Genomic DNA, 22,441 nt, shown 5'->3' with positions numbered 1-22,441 from the left:
CTCTCTGGGCTTGGCCCAGCAGTGGGTCTCTAACCAATCCACTACCCAAGCCCTCCCAGAACCCATAAATGAGGGAGTAACTGAAATATAGGAAACACTTGGGACTCTTGGGCATTTCCCCGGGTAGAAGGGTGATGGGTGTTTGTTCAGCCCAGTGGATGGAGCACCTGCTGTGCCCCAGACACTGGGCCAGGCAATAGGTGACGAAGTTGCCATCTAGTAGAGGAAGTAACAAGTGAACTGGGCTTAGTTCAGTGGGATGTGTGCTGTGCCCAAGGGTGGAATGCAGCTAAGGCTGGGGTCATGGTCAGGCAAGGCTGTCTGGAGTTGCTGACATCCATCCCATAAGCTACCAGGGAAGACAGTAGAGTAGATAACTCCAGGAGAGTACCCAGGACATGGAAAGGCACAGAGGTGAAGTGAGCATGGTGTATGGGAGCAGCTGAAGAGGGGAGTGGGAGCCAAGCTGGGGATGCAGTGGCCTGAGGGCCTCCCTGTGAGTTGGCCTCACCTTCCCCAAACCTGTGAGGGCCATTGAGAGGCTGTAAGCAGAAAAGGGGATTGAGGACGCATGCTGCCAGAAACGACCAGGATACAACCAAAATCTTTAAAGTCCTTATAGTCATAAAAGTCACAAAAGGACATTCTCCTTGTCCTCTTCTAAAGCTTATATTCTCTCAGTCCCTTTCCAGCCCCAACCTTGCCGCCTTTCTGTGAGGAAAAGGCCTTCCCAGAAGAGAGCTCAGAGGTATTAATCGGTTAGAACTAGCTTCTCTAAAGGGTTCCAGGCCCATCATTTACATTTCAGGGAAAACTCCCCCAAATCAAGCTGTGCCTTCATTGACTGAGACCTTTGCAGAGGAGTGGTCAGGGCCACACCTGCCAGAGCCTCAGCACATGTGCCCAACCTTTCCAACAAGTTCTATATAAGTCAGCAGAGTTTGATTGAACCTCTGCCCTAAGCTTCACCCTATACTGTCCACTGGGGACCTAGAAATGGCTCCTGACATGGTCCCTGACTGGGAGGGGTGACAGTGGAGACACAGACAAGGAAACTTACCACCATGTAACTGCTAGGGTGGAAGGTGCCACACTGGGGGTGTGGGGAAGCAGGAGCATCAGGGGGAAGAAGAGTGCCAAGGAGGCATGGTACTTGAGGCTTGCCAGGGAGAAGTGGGGAAGGGGGTTCACCAGTGGGGCAGGGGAGGAAGGGCAGGCCTGGCCTGGGCACATTTAGCATTTAAGGTGACCTGGGATCAAGCATAAAGGCCTGTCAGCCTCAGATTGAGGAGCCCAGAGGAGAGCCTCAGAGAGCCGGGGAGGCTGTCCCTCAGAAATCGCTGTGGCTCCTGGTGGAAGTGCAGGCAGAGAGAAGTACTGTGCACCCAGTGACCTCTGTGAGCTGGACCTAAGTGAGCTTCCCAGGCAGTCTGGGACCTGTCTCCTCCTGGCGAGGCTGGAGCAGGATGGCACTTGGTGCTGGGCATTGTAGGACCTGGCTGGCAGGCTGGGCGAGGTGGGGAGAGACATTTTGGCCTAGTCAGGGTACAAGATGAGCCATCAGCAGGCCCAGAGAACCTAAGCAAGGTTAAAATATTAATGGAAACTGCACTGTCTTTATCTCTGGAAAAATCCCTGTGCTTTGATATCCGAGAAGTACACTTACATCCCACAAATGAGAAAAGCACTTCTCAGGCTCCTGCCCATGCCGTCCTGGCACTAGCACAAGCTGTGTTCCAGCACGGGGCTCACTTTGAGGGTAGGCAGTGCCAGCTCTCAGGCCCAGTGTGGCCTCTGCTGTCCTTAACCCTGTCATTGGCAGAAAAACACTCTTCACTCTGGCTAAGCAAAGCAAGGCCCTGGGTGCCTACAAGCTGGCCCGACATGCCTATGACAAGCTGCAAGGCCTGCATATTCCTGCCAGGTTCCAGAAATCCATCGAGCTGGGCAGCCTGACCATCCGCTCCAAGCCCTTCCATGACAGTGAGGTGAGGGCACAGCTCCCTCAAGCAGGAGGCTTCTCCTCCTCTTCTTGAACATCTCCTGATGCCTTCTTTCCTGGCCTGGGTTCTGTTTGAAAGATGGCTACCATGCTCTCAGGGCTCTGTGAGCCTCCTCCCCTTCCTAAGCCTTGGTTTGCTAACTCTTGCTTTTCCCTCTCTGCCTCCTCTGTCCTCTACTCAGCCTCCTGTGCTCCAGCCACAGACCCTGGTGTGGGCCCCATAGTCCTACCCTCCCTTGCCGCCCAGCTCTCCTCTGAGGCTCTGAGTTGGCTGCAGCCCAGCCCACACTGCTCTGCCTTTAACCTCCTTCTGCTCCTCTGTGCCCAAGTGGCTCTGCCTTTGCCTCATCCTAGGATCCCCTGCCCTAGTCCACCTTCCTTCTGGAACCAGGTTATCACTGTCCCATGTATCTGCGGCACAGCTGTGCTCCAGCCCTCTTCTTCCAACCTGACAACCTATTGTCTCTTTCACAATCTCCTCCTTCAAACTCAGAGCAGAGACTTGGCATCAGACAGACCTTGGTTCAGATCCCAACTCCACCATTTCCTAGCTATGTCTGTATTTCTCTGAACCTTGGTTTCCCCTTCTATCAAATGGGGACATACATAATAGCTTTCCCACAGGACAGATGAGCTTGCCCAGATAATGTGCTTAGCACGGTACCTGATGCATGGTAAGTGGCCAGTAAATGACAGCTGTGGTGTTGTCATTCCTGCTGGAGAAATGTGCTGCTGAGCCCTGCCTGTGAAGGAGTGTCCAGAGCAGTGGGGCCCAAGTGATGGGGCCTCAGATGCCTCTGTAGGCCCTTATCCTGAGTCACCACAGCACAGAGCCCTGAACCAGTGCCCCCTCCCTGCCCACACAGATGGCCTTTCTTCTTGGCAGCCAGGCCCCAGGAGGCTGAAATCAGAGTGGGGAGCATTTCTTCCCTCCCAGTTGGTCCTTGGACAGTTGTGGTTCTTGTGCTTTTGTAGGAGCTGGTGCCCTTGTGCTACCGCTGCTCCACCAACAACCCATTGCTGAACAACCTGGGCAACGTTTGCATCAATTGCCGCCAGCCGTTCGTCTTCTCCGCCTCTTCCTATGGTAAGTCTGGCATGTGCAGATGGAGCAGCCAGTGGATGGCTGAGCCCTCTCCACTACTTATTGGCCACATGTGTCCTCATTTGTAAATTGGGGACAGTGTGACAACCCACCCCACCAGATGCACAGTCACTAAGGGTTCCCAGAAATAGGACCCCCTGCTGCCCAGACTTGAAGCACCCACCCCTCAGAACCTGGTGTGGGGTTTTGCATAATATAAATGCCCAGGTGCCACTGGTCGGGCATTTGGTCTGGGAGGCTAAGATGGGCTCTTAAGTGCCAGTTCCTTCTATGTTGACGAAGGATCAGAAGCCCCTTCCAAGTAGCTGGGCAGAGGCCGTTCCTCCTCCCTTGGAGAGGAGCCCATCCAGCTATTAGGGGGAAGAAGGAGGGGCTAAAGGCCACTGCTTCTCACCCATGCACATACATGCCACATGTGCACACACATGCATACGTGCCTGCTTCCTCCAGACATGCAGTGTTCAAAAGACGCAGCCCTGCTGTGTCTCCTTGCTTACAGAGAAGCCTGCTGCCAGGTGGGGAAGGAACTTTGATCCTCCCACCTCCCCTCATGCTGCCTGGTGAGAGCATCCCAGCCCCTAGCTCCCCCTGAGCCGGCCTTCCCACAGCCCTTCCCTGTGCCCTGTGCCCTGTGCCCTCTAGAGGTGCTGCACCTGGTTGAATTCTACCTGGAAGAGGGGATCACTGATGAAGAAGCTGTCTCCCTCATTGACCTGGAGGCACCAAGACACAAGCACGAGAACAAATGGCAAGAGATCACAAGCAGCAGTATCCTGGGTGCTGGGCTGGACCTTCTGTGTGTGCCAGCCGAACATAAGGCCTGGGTGCAAGGCAGGAGGCAGGAGGGCCTTGGGGGATGGCTGGGCCAGTGGGGGCAAGGGCATGGCAGACTACTGCTGAGTGATTGGAGAGGCCCAGATGGTGGCAGGGACAGGCTGGGAATGGGCAGAGAGCTGGCCAGGGTGCAGAGGTACAGGAGGGGACAGTGCATGCCTACAGACCCAGAAGAGGCATGGAAGGGGAGATGGTACCTTGGTCTTCACCTATGCCTCGTTCCTGGGAGGGCCTCCCGCCTACCCTAGCTCCTAAAAGCATACTGTCTATGCTTCTGGCCATGCAGAGCTGATGAGCAACCAACACAACATATGATGTCTATCAACTTTTGTAGTCAGGTTACTTTTATGTACAAGAGACAGACGCCACAAGTCAGGCTGAGCAAACTAAAGGGTGTAAAGAAGCCTAGTCTTAGATAGACACTCAACTGGATCCAGGTGCTCATTTGGCACCAGCGGGAGACTGTCTGTTGTCTTCTTGGCTCTGCTGTCCTCTGAGTGACTTCATTCTTTGATAGCACCCACCCTGTCCCACCAGCAATACCAACCCTGAATCCCATCAGTCTTACAATCCTGGGAAAGGGGCTGACGGTCCTCCCAGCATGACAGCAAAAACCCCAGGGCACATCCTCGCTAGGATACCTTAGGCCAAAGGCCACACCTCAGCTTATCCCTCTAGCTAGGACCATGTTCATTGTCCCAGCTAGACACAGGAGGAGGGCTTCTACATGTGACTGTGCACATTCATCACCTGTGGACCTTGGTAGCACACAGCAGCTGGTTCAGCACGTCTGAGCGGACTGAGAGCCTGAGTTTCTATAAGCTTCCAGGTGATGCCAGTGCCACTGGTCTGTGGGCCACCTTTTGAGAAGCAGAGCAGAAAGGAAAAACCAAGGAGTTGTTTGCTGAAAAAGGGGGACAGAAATCATGTCTGCATGCCAGCTCTCTGCACACCCAAGTCAGATGGTTTGGCCAACTTGTTACTGCCGGGGGGCCACATGTCATACCTAACTTGGCACCAGCAGCCTCCATTCCCCTGGGGCCTTCCTGTGGGAACCCCACTCACCCTGGCCTCACATCAGCCTGGCAAAAGGGGGCAGCTCCCTAGGCACCTTCAGCCTGGTCTGGCTAGCCTTAGGACTTGGAGCTCTCACCCCCTTCTACATGAAATAGGACCTGTAAGGCCTTCTCAAGTGCCTACAGACTACGTGGTGATTGCTAAGTGTTTCTCCAGGAATTGCCAGGTTTTCTGGCCATGGTTTCCAGGTAGGCCCATTATTTTTCCTCCCACCCACGGTAGGCCTGCAGCCTCCACTTACTAGGTACTTCTGGTCAGCAGGCCTACGTGGGCCATGGCACGGTCTGTATGGGGCAGCAAAAAGCCCATCAGAGCCCCTTTCCTGCATATGCACTGGGGCCCAGCCTCTGTGTGACAGGGGCTGTCTCCTCCCTGGCCTATGTTCCTTCCATTTCTCTTATCTAGAAACCTATTCCACAGACGAGTCATAGGAAACACTCCAGGCCCACATAGAGTTCCCATGAATCTTGCGTTGGGTGGAGGGCAGGACCTGTTTCCCACTCAGCCTCAGGTTGCATCCTTGACCAGACCCCTCCAGATTCCCAGACTCTGAGGCTGGATGAGACCACGGACTCCATGAGAGATGATGACCCGTTCACAGCAAAGCTGAGCTTTGAGGTGAGGGCACCTCTCTGAGTGATGGGCTGTGGAGACACCTGAGACTTGCTGGGAGGGGTGACTCAGATCCCTTCTGTACACATTGCTTGGCATGAAGCAGACTTGTTCCCTGTTAAGGCCACTGGGGGAATTGAGGTGATGGGTTCCCCCTCACTAGAGATGGCTAGAGATAACCTGACCTGCCAGCGTTCTGTCAGGGTACCTAGCAGGGGAAGTTTCTGGGGTCCTCCCTGGTTGCCCCCAAAATTCTGGGATTGTGACCCATATAAACACGTCACCCTGGCTGAGTGAGAGCACCTGTGCCCCCTGCTTCCCACCTGCCCACCCTGCAGCAAGGTGGCTCAGAGTTTGTGCCCGTGGTGGTAAGCCGGTCAGTGCTCCGCTCCATGAGTCGTCGGGATGTCCTCATCAAGCGCTGGCCTCCACCCCTGCAGTGGCAGTACTTCCGCTCGCTCCTGCCTGATGCCTCCATCACCATGTGCCCGTCTTGCTTCCAGGTACTATGCCTACAACGCATATGTGCTTACCAGTTTCTTCTTTACACTGCTTTTCCATTTCACAAGTGTCCCCTTGGGGAAGTCCTGGGTGGCTCAGTTGGTTTGTGAGTTCAAGCCCGGTGTTGATCCCCGCTTGGGATTCTCCGTCTCTCTTTCTCTCTGCCCCTTCTCTGCTTACACTGTCTCTGTCTCTCTCAAAAACAAATAAATAAATTTAAAAAAAGAGAGAAAAGGGGCCTCAGACCCCAGACCCTTCCCCCCTTTCTTCTAGTCCTCAGACAAAGGTGTTCTGGATCCTGTGTTTCTAGCCCTGACTCACTGCCAGGCCTCCTCCCCCTTGGAAGGGCGACCGTCCCTGCCAGGCTCAGGGGTTGGCACTGGGTCATGACCGTTTCTTCTCAGATGTTCCATTCGGAGGACTACGAGCTGCTGGTGCTTCAACACACCTGCTGCCCCTACTGTCGGAGACGCATCGATGACCCCGGCCCGTGACTGGCCCCCTCAGGATCACCACTCCTACCAGGGCCACCTTGCACTTGGATGGGCTGTCACAGGAAGAGTTAAACTGTCAGAAAAAAAAAAAAAAATCTGTTACTTTCAGAAAGGCTCTGAGTTGGTGGCAGCCTGCTGGAGTCCACAGATCTGTCAGACCATTAACATGTACACTTTGTGAACAGATTGCCTCAATAATTACAAATAAAAGGGCTACTTATTTTCATCAGTGTCTGCATTTTAGCAAATCTTCATATTGTCTGCAACTTAATTTCCTTATGCAAAAGTGCACCTGTTTCTAATTTGATCTGAGAGGAACATTACATTTGCCTGCTCTTAAAATTTAATCTAATCGAAATGGCAATATGGGAATAGGTAGGGGAACGAGTGTTTATTTATTTTGGTTTAGCGGGGTTCTGTCTTGACCAGAAAATAAGGCTCCTGGCTCCACAAAGCCGTTGGCAAAGAGGGCCTCTCCGCAGAGGTTCTGGAACCCACCCTCTGCTTCCTGCCTATGGCCAGGCCCCCCTTCTTTACTCCATTCATCCAGCCCCACAGAGGCCTCTACCCCACTGAGGCTTTCCCCTTCCTTCCAGCTCCTGAAGCAAGTGGGTCTGTTTGAGGTTCTGCTAAGGTTGCTGCCCCTGAGCATCAACAGTGTCTGATTTGGCAGCTTGAGAGCATGGGTGGGTAGCACTTTGGAAGCTGAGGAGGGAGAACTGACGTTTATTGGGGACCTTCTCTATGCCAGCCAAGTTTCATATGTTGTCTCAGTTCTCACACCAGCCTTGTGATGGAATCGTTATGATTTCCTTTCTGTGGCCATGAGAGTCGGTGGATGTGCTGGAGCCCAAGGGCTCATCCAGCCCTCGGTGGAAGCCCCTGTTCTGCCCTTCCCTGAGTGCCCTGTTCCCTTTGCTTTCCACACTACCTGTCCCGGAGGTGGCAGTGATCCAGTGCTTTATGCAAAGTCCTGACAGCAGGGGAAGGAGAACTGGGCTGTCAGATGAGAAAACCACCCCTGTGATTGGATATTGATACTTTACAGCTCTTCTGTGAAGTGGGCAGAGCCGGACAAATGTCCCCATTGGAGGGATGAAGACTGAGGCCTGGAGACAGGAGTGGCTGCAGAGACCACCCAGTGGTGAGTGCTGAAGCTGGCCCCCTGCCCTCCCCCTTACTCTCCTGCCTCCCTCTGTGTCTCTCTTTGGAGATGATGGAGGAAAATAAAGAAAGGGAGCCAGACAGTTGTGCCAACAGAACTCCTCCGTTGAGTGTCTAATTACTTACCATCATGCATGCTCTCTCTCTTGCTAAACATTTATTAATGTGTTAGGATTTCCATTAGCGCATTATTTGAACTAAAATCATTTGCATATGGCTGGGAAAAAGAGAGGAGAGAGAGAAAACAGCCCTAGCCACCCAACAGGCGTCAATCACAGTGACAGATCAGATGGTCGGTGGCTAGAGGCAGGGGGTGGGGGGCCCACCCTGAGACTCCAGCATGCATCTTCTCAGCCGAATAACACAAAAACCAGGGTGTGCCGTGCCAGGTTGTGCTGCCGCGGGGAAGCACAAGGAAGCTGTGGAGGTCTGAGACAGTACCTTCCTTTAAATCAAATGCTTACTGGGTACCAGACACATTGCTAAGCACTCTCCATGCGTCGTCTTCCTCAATCCTCAACAGCCTCCAAGAATGCCCATTAATGCAGATGATGAAACTGAGGTTCGGCAACATTCTCTCCTTTATTCAACAAATACTTACTGAGCCAAGATGCAATTCACACCCAGGCACAGCCTTTGCACCTAAGCATTATGTTCTGCATCTCTCCTGTCTCAGCCTAGACAAGGTCTTGACCAGGCCCATTCTTTCTCCAAGGCTCAGTTTCCCCATGTATGCAGAAGGGACTCCTCCAGCTCTGACTTTGAGGTTGAGCCTCAAGTCTCCATCTGATGAGCCTGATGACCCTTCATATGCTACAACAAGGAAGGCACTGTAGGGATGTTGAGATGCCCATTTCACTAAAAGGCCACTGAGGCCCGGACAGAGGCACAGCTGCTAGAGGCTGCACAGCTTGGAAGTGGTTCAGGCTGTGACTTGATCTTCCAAGTCCCCAGTGCTACCCATGTTCCTAGAAGGAAGAAATAAGGAAAGGGTGGGGGGGGGGTGGTTTGCACAGTCCAGAAAGAGCCCTGGACCAGGCCTTAGGTGGGCCTGGCGTTAGTCTGGCCTCAACCAGCTAGGTGTCCCCATCCATCCCAGTGAGGCTGCTGAAACCAGGAGCCCCTCGTGGCTCTTGCACAGGTAGGCAGATGCCCTGTCTTCAAGGTTGATGCCTATGGCAGACACCAAGTGACCTTCCATTTGTGCTAGCCCCACCCTCAGGGTAGGTGGGAGCCTTAGCAAAGAGGCCTGCACTGGGCACGGCTCTCTTCCTGGGTCCAGCACTTATCCCAATATTCCACCCAGACTCCAGAACATCTTCCTAGAATGAGAACCTAATCATGCTTCTCCCCTGCTTATAACCCCCCCCCCCCCCCCCCATTGCTAGCCAGCCAGCACCCGGATTCCTAGGCCTGCCCTCCCCTGGCCGGCCATCCACCCCAGGCCCCAGGGCGTCCATACCAGCTGGCCCTTTTCTTGCTGTGCCTTGGTTCAGTTGTCCCCCATTCTAGGCTAGGGAGCCTCCCTCCTCCCTCCTGGTCTATACCTTGCTCCTCTGGGATCTCACAGCACTGGGGCTGGGAACAGAGCCCTACATCCCATGGTTATTTGTTTTTCCTTTGTCAGCTGGACCCTAAGCCTGGGACCTCCTTGAGGGCAGGGGCTATATATGATTCATCTCAGTGTCCCTAGCACCCAGCCCTGAGCGTGGCGCCTAGAAAGTGTGTGGCTAATGTTGGGGTAGGAGAGAAGTGGGGGGAGGGAGGAGGGAGGAAGTGGGACTGGGGGAGAAGAGGAAGGAAGGGGGAGAGAGTGGGTCCATCTCCTTCCTTTCTTCCTTTTGAGATTCTCAGCTCAGTCTAAGGCCTCGCTCAGCCATGGTGATGCAGCTAGGTGGGGCTAAGCCAGGGAGAGGAGGCAGAGAGGAGGAGGAGAAAGAGAAGGAAAAGGGAAGAGGAAGCTGCTGAACCAGCAGCACCTCCATGCAGAGGCTTAAGGGCTATTTGTGTGCTACCTACTAAGCCCCTAATCCTCCACGGCCAAGTCAGAGCCCTGCACCTGGGCTCCCAGGGGGCCGGGCTCAGGGAAGCTTGGAGATAGGTGCTGCCATCTTCAGAGACAACTAACCCCAGCCCTCCACTCCCATAGCTCTTCCCTAAGCCTGACTGAGGGGCCAGTGGCTCAGAAAGCCACCCACACTGGGGCTTGTCCCTTGGCATGCTCCCAGGCCCCTTCTGGACCAGCTGGCATAGAAGAAAGCTCAGGCTGGGGAGTTAGACAGCCAGTTCACCTCCGGCTCTGCTGAGGAATATTAACCCTCTGAGCCCATTTCCTCAGTGGTCAAAGGTTAGGGAGTGAGACCTCCTCATGGGGGGCCAGGAGTTGTTCATCCACTCGACAAATATTTATTGAGTCCTTGCTCCAAGCTGCCAGCTCAGATGCAGCAAAGTCCAGGCCAGCCCAGCCCTGCACTCTGGAGAGAGATGGGCAATGAATCAGTAAGGAGACAAGTAAGACCACTGCTGACAGTCATAGGTACTGAGTAGAGATGAATGTGATGTGGGAGGCAGAGGGGGAGGCCTGTTGTGTAGAGTCAGGGGCCTCTCCAAGGAATGCTTTGTAAGCGGAGACCTGAATGAGACTCTAAGAGGCTAATACTGTCAGCAACAGTCATTGATCACTTACAGGCAACAGAGTAGGAAACTGAGGCACAGGGAAGGGAGGGGGCGGGGCTGTGCCCAGGCTACATGGCCTTAGAGCCTCAGACCAGATGTAAGGGTAGGTGTAAAGGGGCTGTACCCAGCTAAGGGATACCATGGCTCCTCAATGATAAGGTGTGAAGATCTGTGACTGGACCCTGGTGGGAAAGCAGGTCACATCAAACCTGCAGATGGGTGTGGATCCCCCAAGGTTTCCTAGCTTCAGCAAACTGAGGCTGGAGAGGGGAAGTGGGACTTCTCAGGGTGACTCAGGGCCCCAGGCGAGAGTCCAGTGCCACCCCCTGCCTTCAGAGCCACCACTGCTGCCCCAGGCCTGTGTGACTCAGTCTTGTGGCTTTCCCACCAGCCCAGCACAACCCCTTTTTTTCTTTTTTTTTTTTTCTTTTTTGGTCATTTATACCATGATGTAAACAACTAGCAGAACTTTCCTGAGAGCTATCTTTCGTGTAGGGATGGAGACATGGCCAGGAAGGTGATAGCCAAAGTTTGTTATGTGATCTGGGTCACTGACTCACTGACCACCCTGGACCTCAGTCTCCCCACCTGTGAAATGTAGCAGGGAGGGTCGGTGACTTCTGTTGACCTTTTTGCTCACTATGAGCCTGTTGCTCTGAACAAAGAGCGTTTTTTTGTTGTTGTTTAAAAAAAGGATTCTTTGTCATGCCTCACAGAATATAATGCAATGTCACAGTGGTGATGCCTTTAATTCCTCCCTGGCCATAGCCCTGTGACAAGGGTCATTAAACTCTGAGACTTAGAGAGGGAAGCACTGATTGAAATAACCTAGATCTATCTATTCACTCGATCCACAAATGCTGAGCACCTACTATGTGCCAGGCCCTGAGGATACATCAGTGAACAAAACAGACAGAAATCCCAGCTCCTTCCAGTGTATGGGAAGTGATTTACATTTTGCAACGTCCTGAGAACCATGCTCAGCTCTGGGAACCCTGCTGAGAGCTGGGCAGACCACACACCCCCACCCCCCACCCCTGCCTGCTCACATGACAGCCTGTGAGTTGGACAAAAAACATGTGAACAGAGCATAAATTAAAAGCTTCCAAGCTGTCACAGCGTTAGGAGGAGGTGAAGGCAAGGTGCTGAGGTCTATGGTTGAGGGCTCACCCCAGCCAGCTCTGGGCTGTGTGGGGGTCAGTCTTGACCCAGGGAGTCCGGTGCTCCTCCCTCCGTCTGGCTACCAGGGCCACGTCGGAATCAAACCCTCCACCTTGACCTCATTAACATTGGGCCTAATCACTGAACCAAGCACCTTAAACTGCGAAAGGTCACACCCCAGCAGCCCTGCCACGCCTTCCCTTGAGCTCATTCCACCAGTACACACTTCTGCAGCCCTCCATGTGCAAGCCCTGACCACCCGCAACAGGCAGGGCTCTGAAATCTCAGGCGGGCTGAAGGGAGGGGGAGGGCTTTTCTGAGGAAACAGGTCTGGGAGTGTCGGGGGGAAGAGACTGCACTGAAGATAGTATAAGGGCTGGAAGTCTCAGAGATGGGGACACTTCCCTGGCCGACTCCTTCCATCGATCACGAAGTTCATGGTTCAGACTTCACCTTTCTGGACTGCTCCGAATGACAGTGTGTTGGGAGCGGGTCACGATCTGAACTTGTCCTATTTCATTTGTTTCAGTACTTATTTGTGAGCCCTGCCAGCCCCACACAATGGTACTTCCTGTGGGCATCGTCCTTCTCTACCATGTTCATCAGAACTGAGCACTGTGTGTGGAGCACAGTAGGTGCTCCATACACGTTTGTGGTTGGAGGCTGGTCATCAAGCACCGGTGTGCTGGGCACTGCCATGTGCCCCACTTCATTTCTCGGGGGGCATCACTGTGCCCCTTTCACTGATGGGGGGAGCCTGTCAGTGCAGAGCCATTCGCCCCCAGAACCTGCTTTTGTGGAGTGACCTGCCACACAGCTTCCAAGGCCCACTGTCCCAGCCCAGCCAACACAGACGTCCCCAGATGTGCCCTGTGTGTTGCAGTGTCCAACCAGTTCTTTTTCTAGGCTCAGCCTCACCTTCACACTGGACCCAAGCCTGCCTTGCTCACGGCAGTGATCTGGTGCCTAGCATGTCATCTGGCACACAGCTGCCTCCTGGATGCAAGGCCTTGCTTCAGGAGCCTTAGAGCCTCTGTCCCCTTTCTGCTCCAATCACCCCCTGCCTGGTCCCCTCCTCTATCCTCACTCCCTCCAATACATCTTTGGGGCATTTGAGCCACATTGCTGCCCCTTATGATCTGCCCAAGCCACTGCCCAATGCTATTTGGATAAAACCAGGTTTCTCAGTTTGGTATCAAGACCCACCAGAGCTGGCTTCATAGCCCATGTGCGGCCTCACCCCCGACAGGCCTCAGGCCTCTGTCAGCCCTTGTCTTTAGTCTCCCCTGTCTTCCCCGCTTGGCAACCTAACAAAATACTCCCGTCCCTCAAAGACCCAAACTTCACCTCCTCGGACACCTCACCGTTATGAGCAGTCTCTCCTCCCTTGGCCTAATGGAAACCCCTCCCTGGACCTGGATCTGTTCAGGGTCTTCCTTAGCGCATAACCTCCTCCTTTCTGGATTTTTGTATCCCCAGTGGCCTGCACATGAATGTTTAATGAACGAGTGAGTGAGTGAATTCCAGTTCAAATACTTATTGAGCTCCGGGTCTATGCCAGGCTGTGGTCTGGCATGGAAAGTGCCAAAGATGGCAGGACGTGGCCCCTGCCCTCATGGAGCTCATGACTTGGTGAGATGGACTAGTATTAGGGACTGAGCCAGGAGGTGACAGGTGGGGAAGAAATAGGTAAGAGGCTGAGAGACTGAGAGGAGAACCAGAGAGCTCATGGTCCAGTGGGGAGGAAGACAAAGTCCTCTGGCATGAAATGAGGGGGACGTGGGCGTGGAGCCAGAGGTCCCAATGCCAGGCCAAGGCCAACAGACTGAGATGGGCAGAGATTCCTGGGGACTAGAAGAGTTGGGGTTGGGCCTCCTGCCCTTTCCCAGGGTCCCCAGTACCTCCCTTCTCTGGCCCCAGGCTTCTGCCTAGAGTCACCTTGGCCCCTCTTGGAAGCCAATTAGGCCCCCAGTTGCAGTAGTGGGGGATTAGTATGATTAATAATGCCCCCAATCTTCCAGGTGCTGATTCAGCCAGGAGCTTAGGGAGGGGAGGTCACTTTATAAGGGCCTGGGGGGGGTGCTTAGAGCCCAGAGTCGTCCAGCCAGAGCCCTGGGTGGCCAAGCTCAGGCCTCAGCAGCACTCTTGGGTCTGAGCCGCCCCCGGGGCAGCCACCAGGACCACAGCCATGAATGGGACCGAGGGCCCAAACTTCTACGTGCCCTTCTCCAACAAAACGGGTGTGGTACGCAGCCCCTTCGAGTACCCACAGTACTACCTGGCTGAGCCATGGCAGTTCTCCATGCTGGCCGCCTACATGTTCCTGCTCATCGTGCTTGGCTTCCCCATCAACTTCCTCACGCTCTACGTCACGGTCCAGCACAAGAAGCTGCGCACGCCTCTCAACTACATCCTGCTCAACCTGGCCGTGGCCAACCTCTTCATGGTCTTCGGTGGCTTCACCACCACCCTCTACACCTCTCTGCATGGATACTTTGTCTTTGGGCCCACAGGATGCAATTTGGAGGGCTTCTTTGCCACACTGGGCGGTAAGAACTGGTGTATGGGTGGCTGGCTGGGGGAGTCAGGAGTCAGCGGTGGGGAGGGTGTGGAGGGATCTGGAGAGAACTCCATATTTGGGGATGGTGGTTAAGAGGCCTTCTCCCCTCTACATTCATCAGCGCTCTCCACTTAATCAACAAACACTGTCAGTAATGATAAGCTAGGCTGCCGTTTATTGAGGGCAGGCATTGGACACTGTTTATCTCACATAGAATGGTGCCATTGTCTTGCTTTGCATCAGGGAAACTGAGGATGAAAGAGTCAAGGGCCTTGCTGGGGCCACATTGTGGGAGGATAGAGCTGAGTTTCCAGCCCACATTTCTTTTTTTCTTTAAAAAAAAATTTGTTTTAACATTTATTGTCAAGAGACAGAGCACGAGCGGGGGAGGGGCAGAGAGAGAGGGAGACAGAATCCGAAGCAGGCTCTAGGCTCTGAGCTGCCAGCACAGAGCCTGAAGCCGGTCTCGAACTCATGAACCGCGAGATCATGACCTGAGCCAAAGTCGGACACTTAACCGACTGAGCCACCCAGGCGCCCCTAACATTTATTCATTTTTGAGAGAGAGAGGGAGACAGAGCATGAGCCGGGGGGGGGGGGGGCGGGCGGAGGGGCATGCAGAGAGAGGGAGACACAGAATCCGAAGCAGGCTCCAGGCTCTGAGCTGTCGGCACAGAGCCTGACGCAGGGCTTGGACCCATAAACCATGAGATCATGACCTGAGCCCACATTTCTGTGGCTCCTCAGGCCATGTTCTATTTCCCTCGGAGAAGCTGTGCCTTGTCAGACCCATGTTGGGCAGTGGGAATAGAGCCGGACAAGACAGATCTCTGTGCTCAGGGCTTTCAGATCGGGGTGGCACACAGATCATTAGTCCTCCAGCCACTGGACTTTGCCTGTGCTAAACAATGGGCTCAGTCTCTCCCCACCGGTGTCTATCCCATCTTGCAGAGAAGTGTCCGCCTGTGTGTGGCAGCCCTATATCACTCCTACCTCGTGGCCTGAGACTGGGTGATCTGTGACCATTGAAGGTGACAGACGCCTAGCGGTGGCCGGAGATTCCCCAGGCATGGGGCTGAGACAGTGTCCTGGACATGTGAAAGAGGGAGAAGACAAGGAGGCAGAACAGTCCTTGTGGCTGGTGCTGGGCTCTCCCAGCCACCCTGGCTCTCTCCTGCTTGCCTGAGAGGCCATGTGTCCTCAGAGAAGGGAGGCACTTCTGGATCTGAGCCAGGAGACCTAGGCCCTTGTCACTGCCCTGCCACATCCCTGAATGTGCCTCTTCTCTCCTCCGTGCCTCGCTCTTCTCATCTACTAAACGGGATCTGTTATCTCTGTAGCAACCCCATCAGTTTTCTAGTCAAAGGAACTATTTGATCGCACTTTTCAAAGCTACAGATCTCCACACAGGTCTAGTGCCTCCCCTATGGAAGGGGTTTCTTGGAAGGGGATAAGCCCCACACACACAATAAGGCTGGAGGTGGGTTGAGGAGTCTCAGGCTAGAAGGCAGGGGTGAGATGGAGGCCACATGCAGGTAGGCACTTCTCTGCCGGGCTGGCGTCAGTTTACAATTATTTTCCTGGAGTAATACTTAGTAGTGTTGTTTTTCTCTCTTAGAAATGTCCCGGTTTGGTTGACAAATTCTATGGCTACCCTCCTGAGTGAGTTTCTGGGGTGATGTGTAGGGCAGTTGTCTGAATTCCACCATTCTTTCCTGCTTCTTCTTCTGGGCAAAACATTGCCCAGCTTTCTGGCTCCCAGGTGGGGACCCACAGGCCCAGGTTATTTCATTCCCCACAGGGGAGAGGCTGCTGCACAAGAGGGAGAGCAGGAATTCTAGCTCCAGCAGGCACTCTGCCTGTTGCCCCATGAAGTGCACATTCTTCTGCAAAAACTCCCTACAGGACTCCTAGTCTAATCATGACCCTGGAATCTGATTTCCTGTCCTTCATGAACCCAGAGCTCTGACTGAACTAACTCCTCTTCCTGGGAGGTACCCGGTTCACTCTCTTCTCAGCATAATGCCCTTCTGCCTCACAGCCCCTTGGCTCCTCTTCTCAGAATCGAAGCCCTCTCTTTCCCAAGTCCTGGCTCCAACTGTGCCTTAGGTGGCCTTCCTGCCTGCCCTCTCCCATCCAGGAGGAGCGCTTCCTCCTTGGATAGGGGGGTCCAGGCAGGTGATGTGTTGACTGATTGCTGACTGCCTTGCAGGTGAAATTGCCCTGTGGTCTTTGGTGGTCCTGGCCATTGAGCGGTACGTGGTGGTGTGTAAGCCCATGAGCAACTTCCGCTTTGGGGAGAACCATGCCATAATGGGCGTCGCCTTCACCTGGGTCATGGCACTGGCCTGCGCTGCACCCCCCCTCGTTGGTTGGTCCAGGTAATGGCACTAAGCAGAAGGGAAGGGTCCCTGGGGTGGGGGTTCTTTACAGGGTCCCCAGCCAGGACTCAAGCCTGGGGCTGTCTCGTTCTGGGCACCGAGCTTATATGTCCCCCTCCCCGAACACCCACCCTGGCAGCTCTCCCAGGGTTGGGGTTTAGGGTAGGGGAAGAGAGAATCAGACCCTAATGTTGCTCCAGGGGCTAGTGCCACCTCCTGGGTCCCATGTCAAGGAGAATCTAAGACGCCCAACCCTTAACCTTGGCTGTGCCCCTAATCCTCAACTAAGCCAGGACCAGATTCCAATCCTCTTTGCCCCATAGGCAGCTCCCTCTGACCTTGGGCCTCAGCACCTGGGGAGGCCAAGCCTACCTAGTGCAGGTGGGTGACACTGTAGCCCTTGGGAACTGTGTCCTGTCCAGCCTCTAGTCCATCATCTGCAAATGGGGCTCAGATGAGAGATGGGAGGACAGTGGTTTGGGAAACTGGACGGGTGACCCTGTGGGTTCCTGGAGGCCTCGTGTCCCTCTGCTTCTAGGAAATTCCCAATCTTTCTTCCCTTCCCTCCTCTCTCAGCTTCCTGGGGTCAATTTTCTTTTTTATTTTATTTATTTATTTTTTTGTCCTTTGTTGAATCTGAGCCCATCGCCTCCAGCCTCTTTCCCTGTTTTCTCCAGTCCTGCCCAGTCCCATCCCCACAGGCACAGCCAATAGACACTCCATTGTCACCATCCTCTGAAATCACAGAAACATCCTAACCGTCTGTCCCTGGGACCTCTTGTTTCTCGAAACTGTGCAAAGATCCCTTAGTTACTCTGTGTGCCCATCTTTGGCCTAGAAAATACTCTTACCCTGTTAGTAAGACCCTAGTTTGTACAAACTGCCTCAAATACAGAGCTCGGGGGCTTTTCCTGTCTCCCCACCAACCTCTGCCTTGCACAGCCTGAGCCTCCAGCCACTAGAAGCAGCCAGTGTGGTGAGGAAACACAGCGCAGGTCCGCGGTGTCCGGGCTCTGCTAGGCAAGAGACTGGGCCGTCTCATGATAGCATGGCTGTTTTCACAAGGGCATTTGAATCCCTCATCTCCGTTGATTTGATCCTCACAGTCATGCAGCCATGCAGATATTTTATTATGCCTCTTTTAAAGAGAGGGAAAGTGGGGCCCAGAGCAAGCCCAGCCACACAGCAGGTGTGTTGGGGGTCTGTTCCTCAAGTCCCTCACATGTGGGTCTCCCCGTGCCCTCTCTTGCCCCGTCCCCCTCTGGTGGTCAGGTACATCCCTGAAGGCATGCAGTGTTCATGCGGGATCGACTACTACACACTCAAGCCAGAGGTCAACAACGAGTCCTTTGTCATCTACATGTTCGTGGTCCACTTCACCATCCCCATGATCGTCATCTTCTTTTGCTACGGGCAGCTTGTCTTCACAGTCAAGGAGGTATGGACCTGTGTTGGGTGCTGGGGACACATACATTGGTTGGGTTGAGACTGGCCTCTGTCCCAAAGGAGCCACAGTCTGGACAGCAGACCCTGTGTCCTTACAGGCGGCAGCCCAGCAGCAGGAGTCAGCCACCACCCAGAAGGCTGAGAAGGAGGTCACTCGCATGGTCATCATCATGGTCATTGCTTTCCTGATCTGTTGGGTGCCCTACGCCAGCGTGGCATTCTACATCTTCACCCACCAGGGCTCCAACTTTGGCCCCATCTTCATGACACTCCCGGCGTTCTTCGCCAAGTCCTCCTCCATCTACAACCCTGTCATCTACATCATGATGAACAAGCAGGTGCCTGCTGGCGGGGCGGAAGGGTCCAGAGGCCCCAGGCTGCAGGCATTGCCTGCGGAGGACAAGCCATGTCCTTGACTGGGCCTCAGTCATTTCAGCTGCAAAACTAGGCAGGGAAACTGGTATCCCCCAGAGCATCAGAGTCATCTAGGAGAAATGCAGATTCCTGCTGAATCAGAAGCTCAGGGTGAGCCCAGGAACCTGCATTTCTAACAAGCCCACCAGGTGACTCTCACACTGGCTCAAGTATGAGAAGTGCCAGTCCAGATGGTTCTGGAGGCCCACTTTAAAAGTCAAATGGTCTAAGTCCCAAGCCTGGGAATGGGATGGTGCCAGTCTCCACAAAGCTGAACAAGGAGCTAAAGTCTTATTCCGAGGGAGGAAGGGATAAAGCAGTTCTTTAACACCAACCAGTGACTTCTCTGCAGAATCCATGAACCTGTGGGGGAAAACATGGTCTCTAGAGTTAGGCATATTGGTTTCAAATCCCAGTTCTTCTTTTTTAGCTGATTGACACTTGGGAAGTCACTTCCCTTCTCTGGGCTTCAGTGTCTGTGTTCCTAGAGAGGGCAAAATCCCAAACTTGAGGGCTATATAAGGTACTTACAGATAGCCTTTGGCACACAGAGGGCATCAGGGAATGTCATCAGTAGCAGAGCCCTCTTGGGTTTGGTCCCTGGCATCTCTGGGGTGGGGCCACATGCGCTTACTAAATTCCCTCCAGGAAGCCAGATTTGAGAGGGGAGTGGAGGCTGTGAGAGCCAGAAGCAGGGAAGGGGTTGGAGGTAAATCTTGCCAACCACTCCAGTTTGCTACACACACTTTCGGTGGACCCTGATTCTGACTCACGCTCTTTGCCTTCCAGTTCCGGAACTGCATGCTCACTACCCTCTGCTGTGGCAAGAACCCACTGGGTGATGACGAGGCCTCCACCACTGCCTCCAAGACGGAGACCAGCCAGGTGGCACCGGCCTAAGCCCTGCCAAGGACTCTATGGTCAACTGTAGGAGTCTCCCATTCCCTATGCCTACCCCCAGCCACAGCTGCCCCACCAGGAGCCAGGTCTGTTGGAACCAGGTTGCACAGACTCCTTGAGTTAAAAAAAAAAAAAAAAAAAAAAGAATAACGAGAGAAAAATGAGGCTCCCCACTCGACAAGTATGGCCCGATCTGGAGTCCTGAGTTCCCAGGGGCTGGTGGGATCTCTGCCCCTCCTCTCCCCAACTCATGTCTCAGGAACACAAGAACTCTTGCTCCCTGGAAAAGTGTCCCAGCTTAGGGATAAGTGTATAGCACAGAGTGGGGCACACAGTAGGTGCTTAATAAATGCTAGATGGATGAAGGAAGGAACGAATGGGGGAATGAATGAAGGAATGAATGGGCAGGGAGAGCATATCTACCCTCTCAAAACCACCTTAGCTGCAGCTCACCCTCGGCTGATGTCCTTGAACAGTTTCCCTCCCTGGGCCTCACTTTCTTCCCCCAGAAAATGGAAACCCCAGATCCTTGGTCCTGCCAACGCATGGCTGCTGTGAAGATCAAATGAGATTTTGATCTCATATATGTGTGTATATGTGTGTGTGTGAGTGTGTGTAAGCACTTTGTAAATGGTAAGGAGCTGTACAGATTGTAGTTAACATTATGAATAACACCAATTAATATAATTAACTAATATGATCATCTCTTCTTGATAGTGACCATTTTGAGACTGGGCAAGGCCCTGAGCATCAAGCCTCAGCAGGTTTTTTTTTAATTTACCAGATGTCAAGGCCAGACCAGGGCTGGTGGTCGGTCTGCAGAGAGGGACAGTCAAGGGAATGCAGAATACAGTCATCTGGACTGAAAAAACAACGCTAGGGGACTGCAGTCTGGGACCAAGGCCCAGGGTCTCACCTCTGACGTGAACTCCCAGGCCTGGTGCCTCCCCTTCCTCATGCAGCCTAGGGAGAGACAGGCCTTTCTCTCAGCTTCTGCAAACTACCTGCCCTCCTTCCCAGCCCCTAGGCCACAGCAACTCTAGGCCAGCATGGAGCTGGGCCTAGAAGCCATATGCTAGGCTAGACTCTAGGCCAGCATGGCCATATGCTAGGCCAGCAACTCTAGGCCAGCACGAGCTAGAAGCCATATTCACCTGCCCACATTTAATGAAGAGCTGAGTCCCCAGTGGAACCCTTTTCTCAAAGATCTCAGAAACAAAAAGTGGGAAATTCAGATGGGCCCATCTTCCCTGGGGATGTTCACAGATCCCAGAGTTGAGCACCCTTGCTGGGTAAGCCTGTTTTTAGTAGCTCCAGTCCATTCTCCATTCTGGAAAGTCCTTGCTGCAAAGCTGGTGGGAACTCTAGGGTATCAGAATTGTGCTGCTTGCATAACTGCCCCTCCTCCACGTAACCAAGACCAGAAGCTCTAACTCTTCCCAGCTCTGCCTGGAGACTAGGCAAATCGGGGCATTAAAAGCTCAGCTCCTATTCTTGGTGTTAAGGGTGGTGGTTTTTGTTGCTCTCAAGCTCTTTCTCTGTAGGATGGATTGAAATTGGGCAGTAATTTCCACCTGATCTCTAACCCTGGGATGCTGGGTTTGGGCAACCAGCAGGGCCCCCTGCGGGTGTGGGGTGGAGGGAGCAGGCCCGGGAATGAGAAAAGCCCCAACTTTGGAGTCACAGAAACCCAGGTGACCTTTGAAACTGCAAGCAAGTTTGGCCATCTCTCTGAGTCTCCTTATCAGCAAAAAGGAATCTGAACCTGAGCTTGAGGGGACCGCAAACTTCACGTGGCCAGCCTGCTTCCTGGTACACTGTAGCCAGTGGGAGACTTCTGACATTACTGGGCCTCAGCTCAGAGCTGGCCTTACCAAGAACACCATCTGCAAGGGGAACAAGGATGGAGACATAGTCTCAAGAGTTACCCTCAACCTCCAAGGTGGGAAAGGGTGGCTGGAGCCTGAGATGGAAGTTCCCCAGTGCCATGGTGGGGGCTGAAGCAGGTAATAGCTGGGATCTCTACTCTTGCCCCTCTAGGTGATATACTCTGCCTCCGTAGGTGGTGCCAGTCAGGGTTTCTTTGGCTGCAAGTGGCAGGAAATCTAACTCAACAGGGCTGAAACAGAAAGGAGAAATTGTTGGCTCCCCAAAACAAAAAAACCCAGGGCTTCAGGCACGGCTAGATGCAGGTGCTCAGATGTTATCAGACTTCTGTATCTCCCCTCTGGTTATAGTTTTCTCTGTTGGCTTTGGAAAGGGCTACCAGCAGTCCCAAGCTCAGCTAGCCTTGCAGAAAGTAAGCTGTTTTTCCTGACAGTTCCAGCAAAGGTCCTGGGTAGGGCTCTCACTGGCCAGGTCTGGGTCACCTGATCACTCCTAATCCTGTCACCAGGTTAAAATGGGGATTCATCCTCTGATAGGCCCGGCTTGAGTCACCTCATTGTCCCTAAACCTATCACCAGGCTGGGATGGGGATGTAGCCTCTCATTGGCCAGGGCTGGGTCACCTGATCACTCAGACCAAGGTAGGGTTAACCCTAGATAAACCAAATGGTCTGAGTGAGGGTGGGGACTGGAAGGAGCCCAAAAGATTCCTCGGGTTGGGGGGGGGGGGAGTGTCGTTACCAAAAGGAAGAGGCCCAGAGACAGGGTGGGCAGAACTAACGGTGGCCCAGAGGGGCTGGCCTCTGTCTAAGTAGGTGATGTCCAGCTACACCAGGCTTCCCTCCCACACTGGGGACCCAGGGGAGAAGATTCCCATGGTGGGTCCCGCACATCTCACTCTCCATTTCTGATGTGTTGGGCCAGGCATGGCCATGGGAGAGACATGCTTGCTTTGCAGGCAGCCCTCTTTCCTCACTGCCCCACCTCAGTCCACTTATTCTGAGGAGTGGTATCCTTGTTTTAGCTACATATTCAGAGGAAAAAATTAACTCTCTAGCCAGAAGTCTCTGTTTTTTCATGGTAGAGGGGAAAACCTCTTTCCCTCCTTAATTTATAACCGATTTGACAGGCACTTGGGGACATTTGCCAATAAAGGCAAGGCAGTGCTGACTTAGGTTTGGTTGAGGGTGTTACCCACCTCATCTCCAAGCTCCAGGTAGCCAACAGG

The 22,441-nt window shown here is 53.6% G+C and overlaps 2 protein-coding genes across 12 annotated transcripts in view; both read left to right on the top strand.

The window, feature by feature from the left end:
• Positions 1 to 6,851, top strand: part of IFT122 (intraflagellar transport 122) — a 74,611-nt gene extending 67,760 nt beyond the window's left edge. For 6 of the 11 annotated variants that reach the window (XM_086697367.1, XM_025922365.2, XM_086697371.1 and 3 more), the window contains 6 exons: positions 1,823 to 1,988; positions 2,978 to 3,089; positions 3,750 to 3,875; positions 5,557 to 5,636; positions 5,969 to 6,133; positions 6,536 to 6,851. In XM_086697367.1, the coding sequence (XP_086553493.1) occupies positions 1,823 to 1,988; positions 2,978 to 3,089; positions 3,750 to 3,875; positions 5,557 to 5,636; positions 5,969 to 6,133; positions 6,536 to 6,625 (739 nt within the window). In that variant the 3' untranslated portion in view covers positions 6,626 to 6,851. The other 5 variants (XM_086697366.1, XR_015248239.1, XM_086697368.1 and 2 more) reach the window with 5 other exon arrangements.
• A 6,860-nt stretch (positions 6,852 to 13,711) lies between these two features.
• On the top strand, positions 13,712 to 20,819 carry RHO (rhodopsin). Its single transcript, XM_025920840.2, has 5 exons — positions 13,712 to 14,175; positions 16,399 to 16,567; positions 17,840 to 18,005; positions 18,112 to 18,351; positions 19,217 to 20,819. The coding sequence occupies exons 1-5, from the start codon at positions 13,815 to 13,817 to the stop codon at positions 19,325 to 19,327; spliced, it is 1,047 nt and encodes a 348-aa protein (XP_025776625.1). The 5' UTR covers positions 13,712 to 13,814; the 3' UTR covers positions 19,328 to 20,819.
• Positions 20,820 to 22,441: the final 1,622 nt, after the last annotated feature.

This window comes from Puma concolor, chromosome A2 (assembly GCF_028749965.1).
Source record: "Puma concolor isolate L17-30 chromosome A2, mPumCon1.1.hap2, whole genome shotgun sequence".
NCBI lineage: Eukaryota > Metazoa > Chordata > Mammalia > Carnivora > Felidae > Puma > Puma concolor.
The sequence above is the reverse complement of the archived record's forward strand: the minus strand, read 5'-3'. Positions and strand labels throughout refer to the sequence as shown.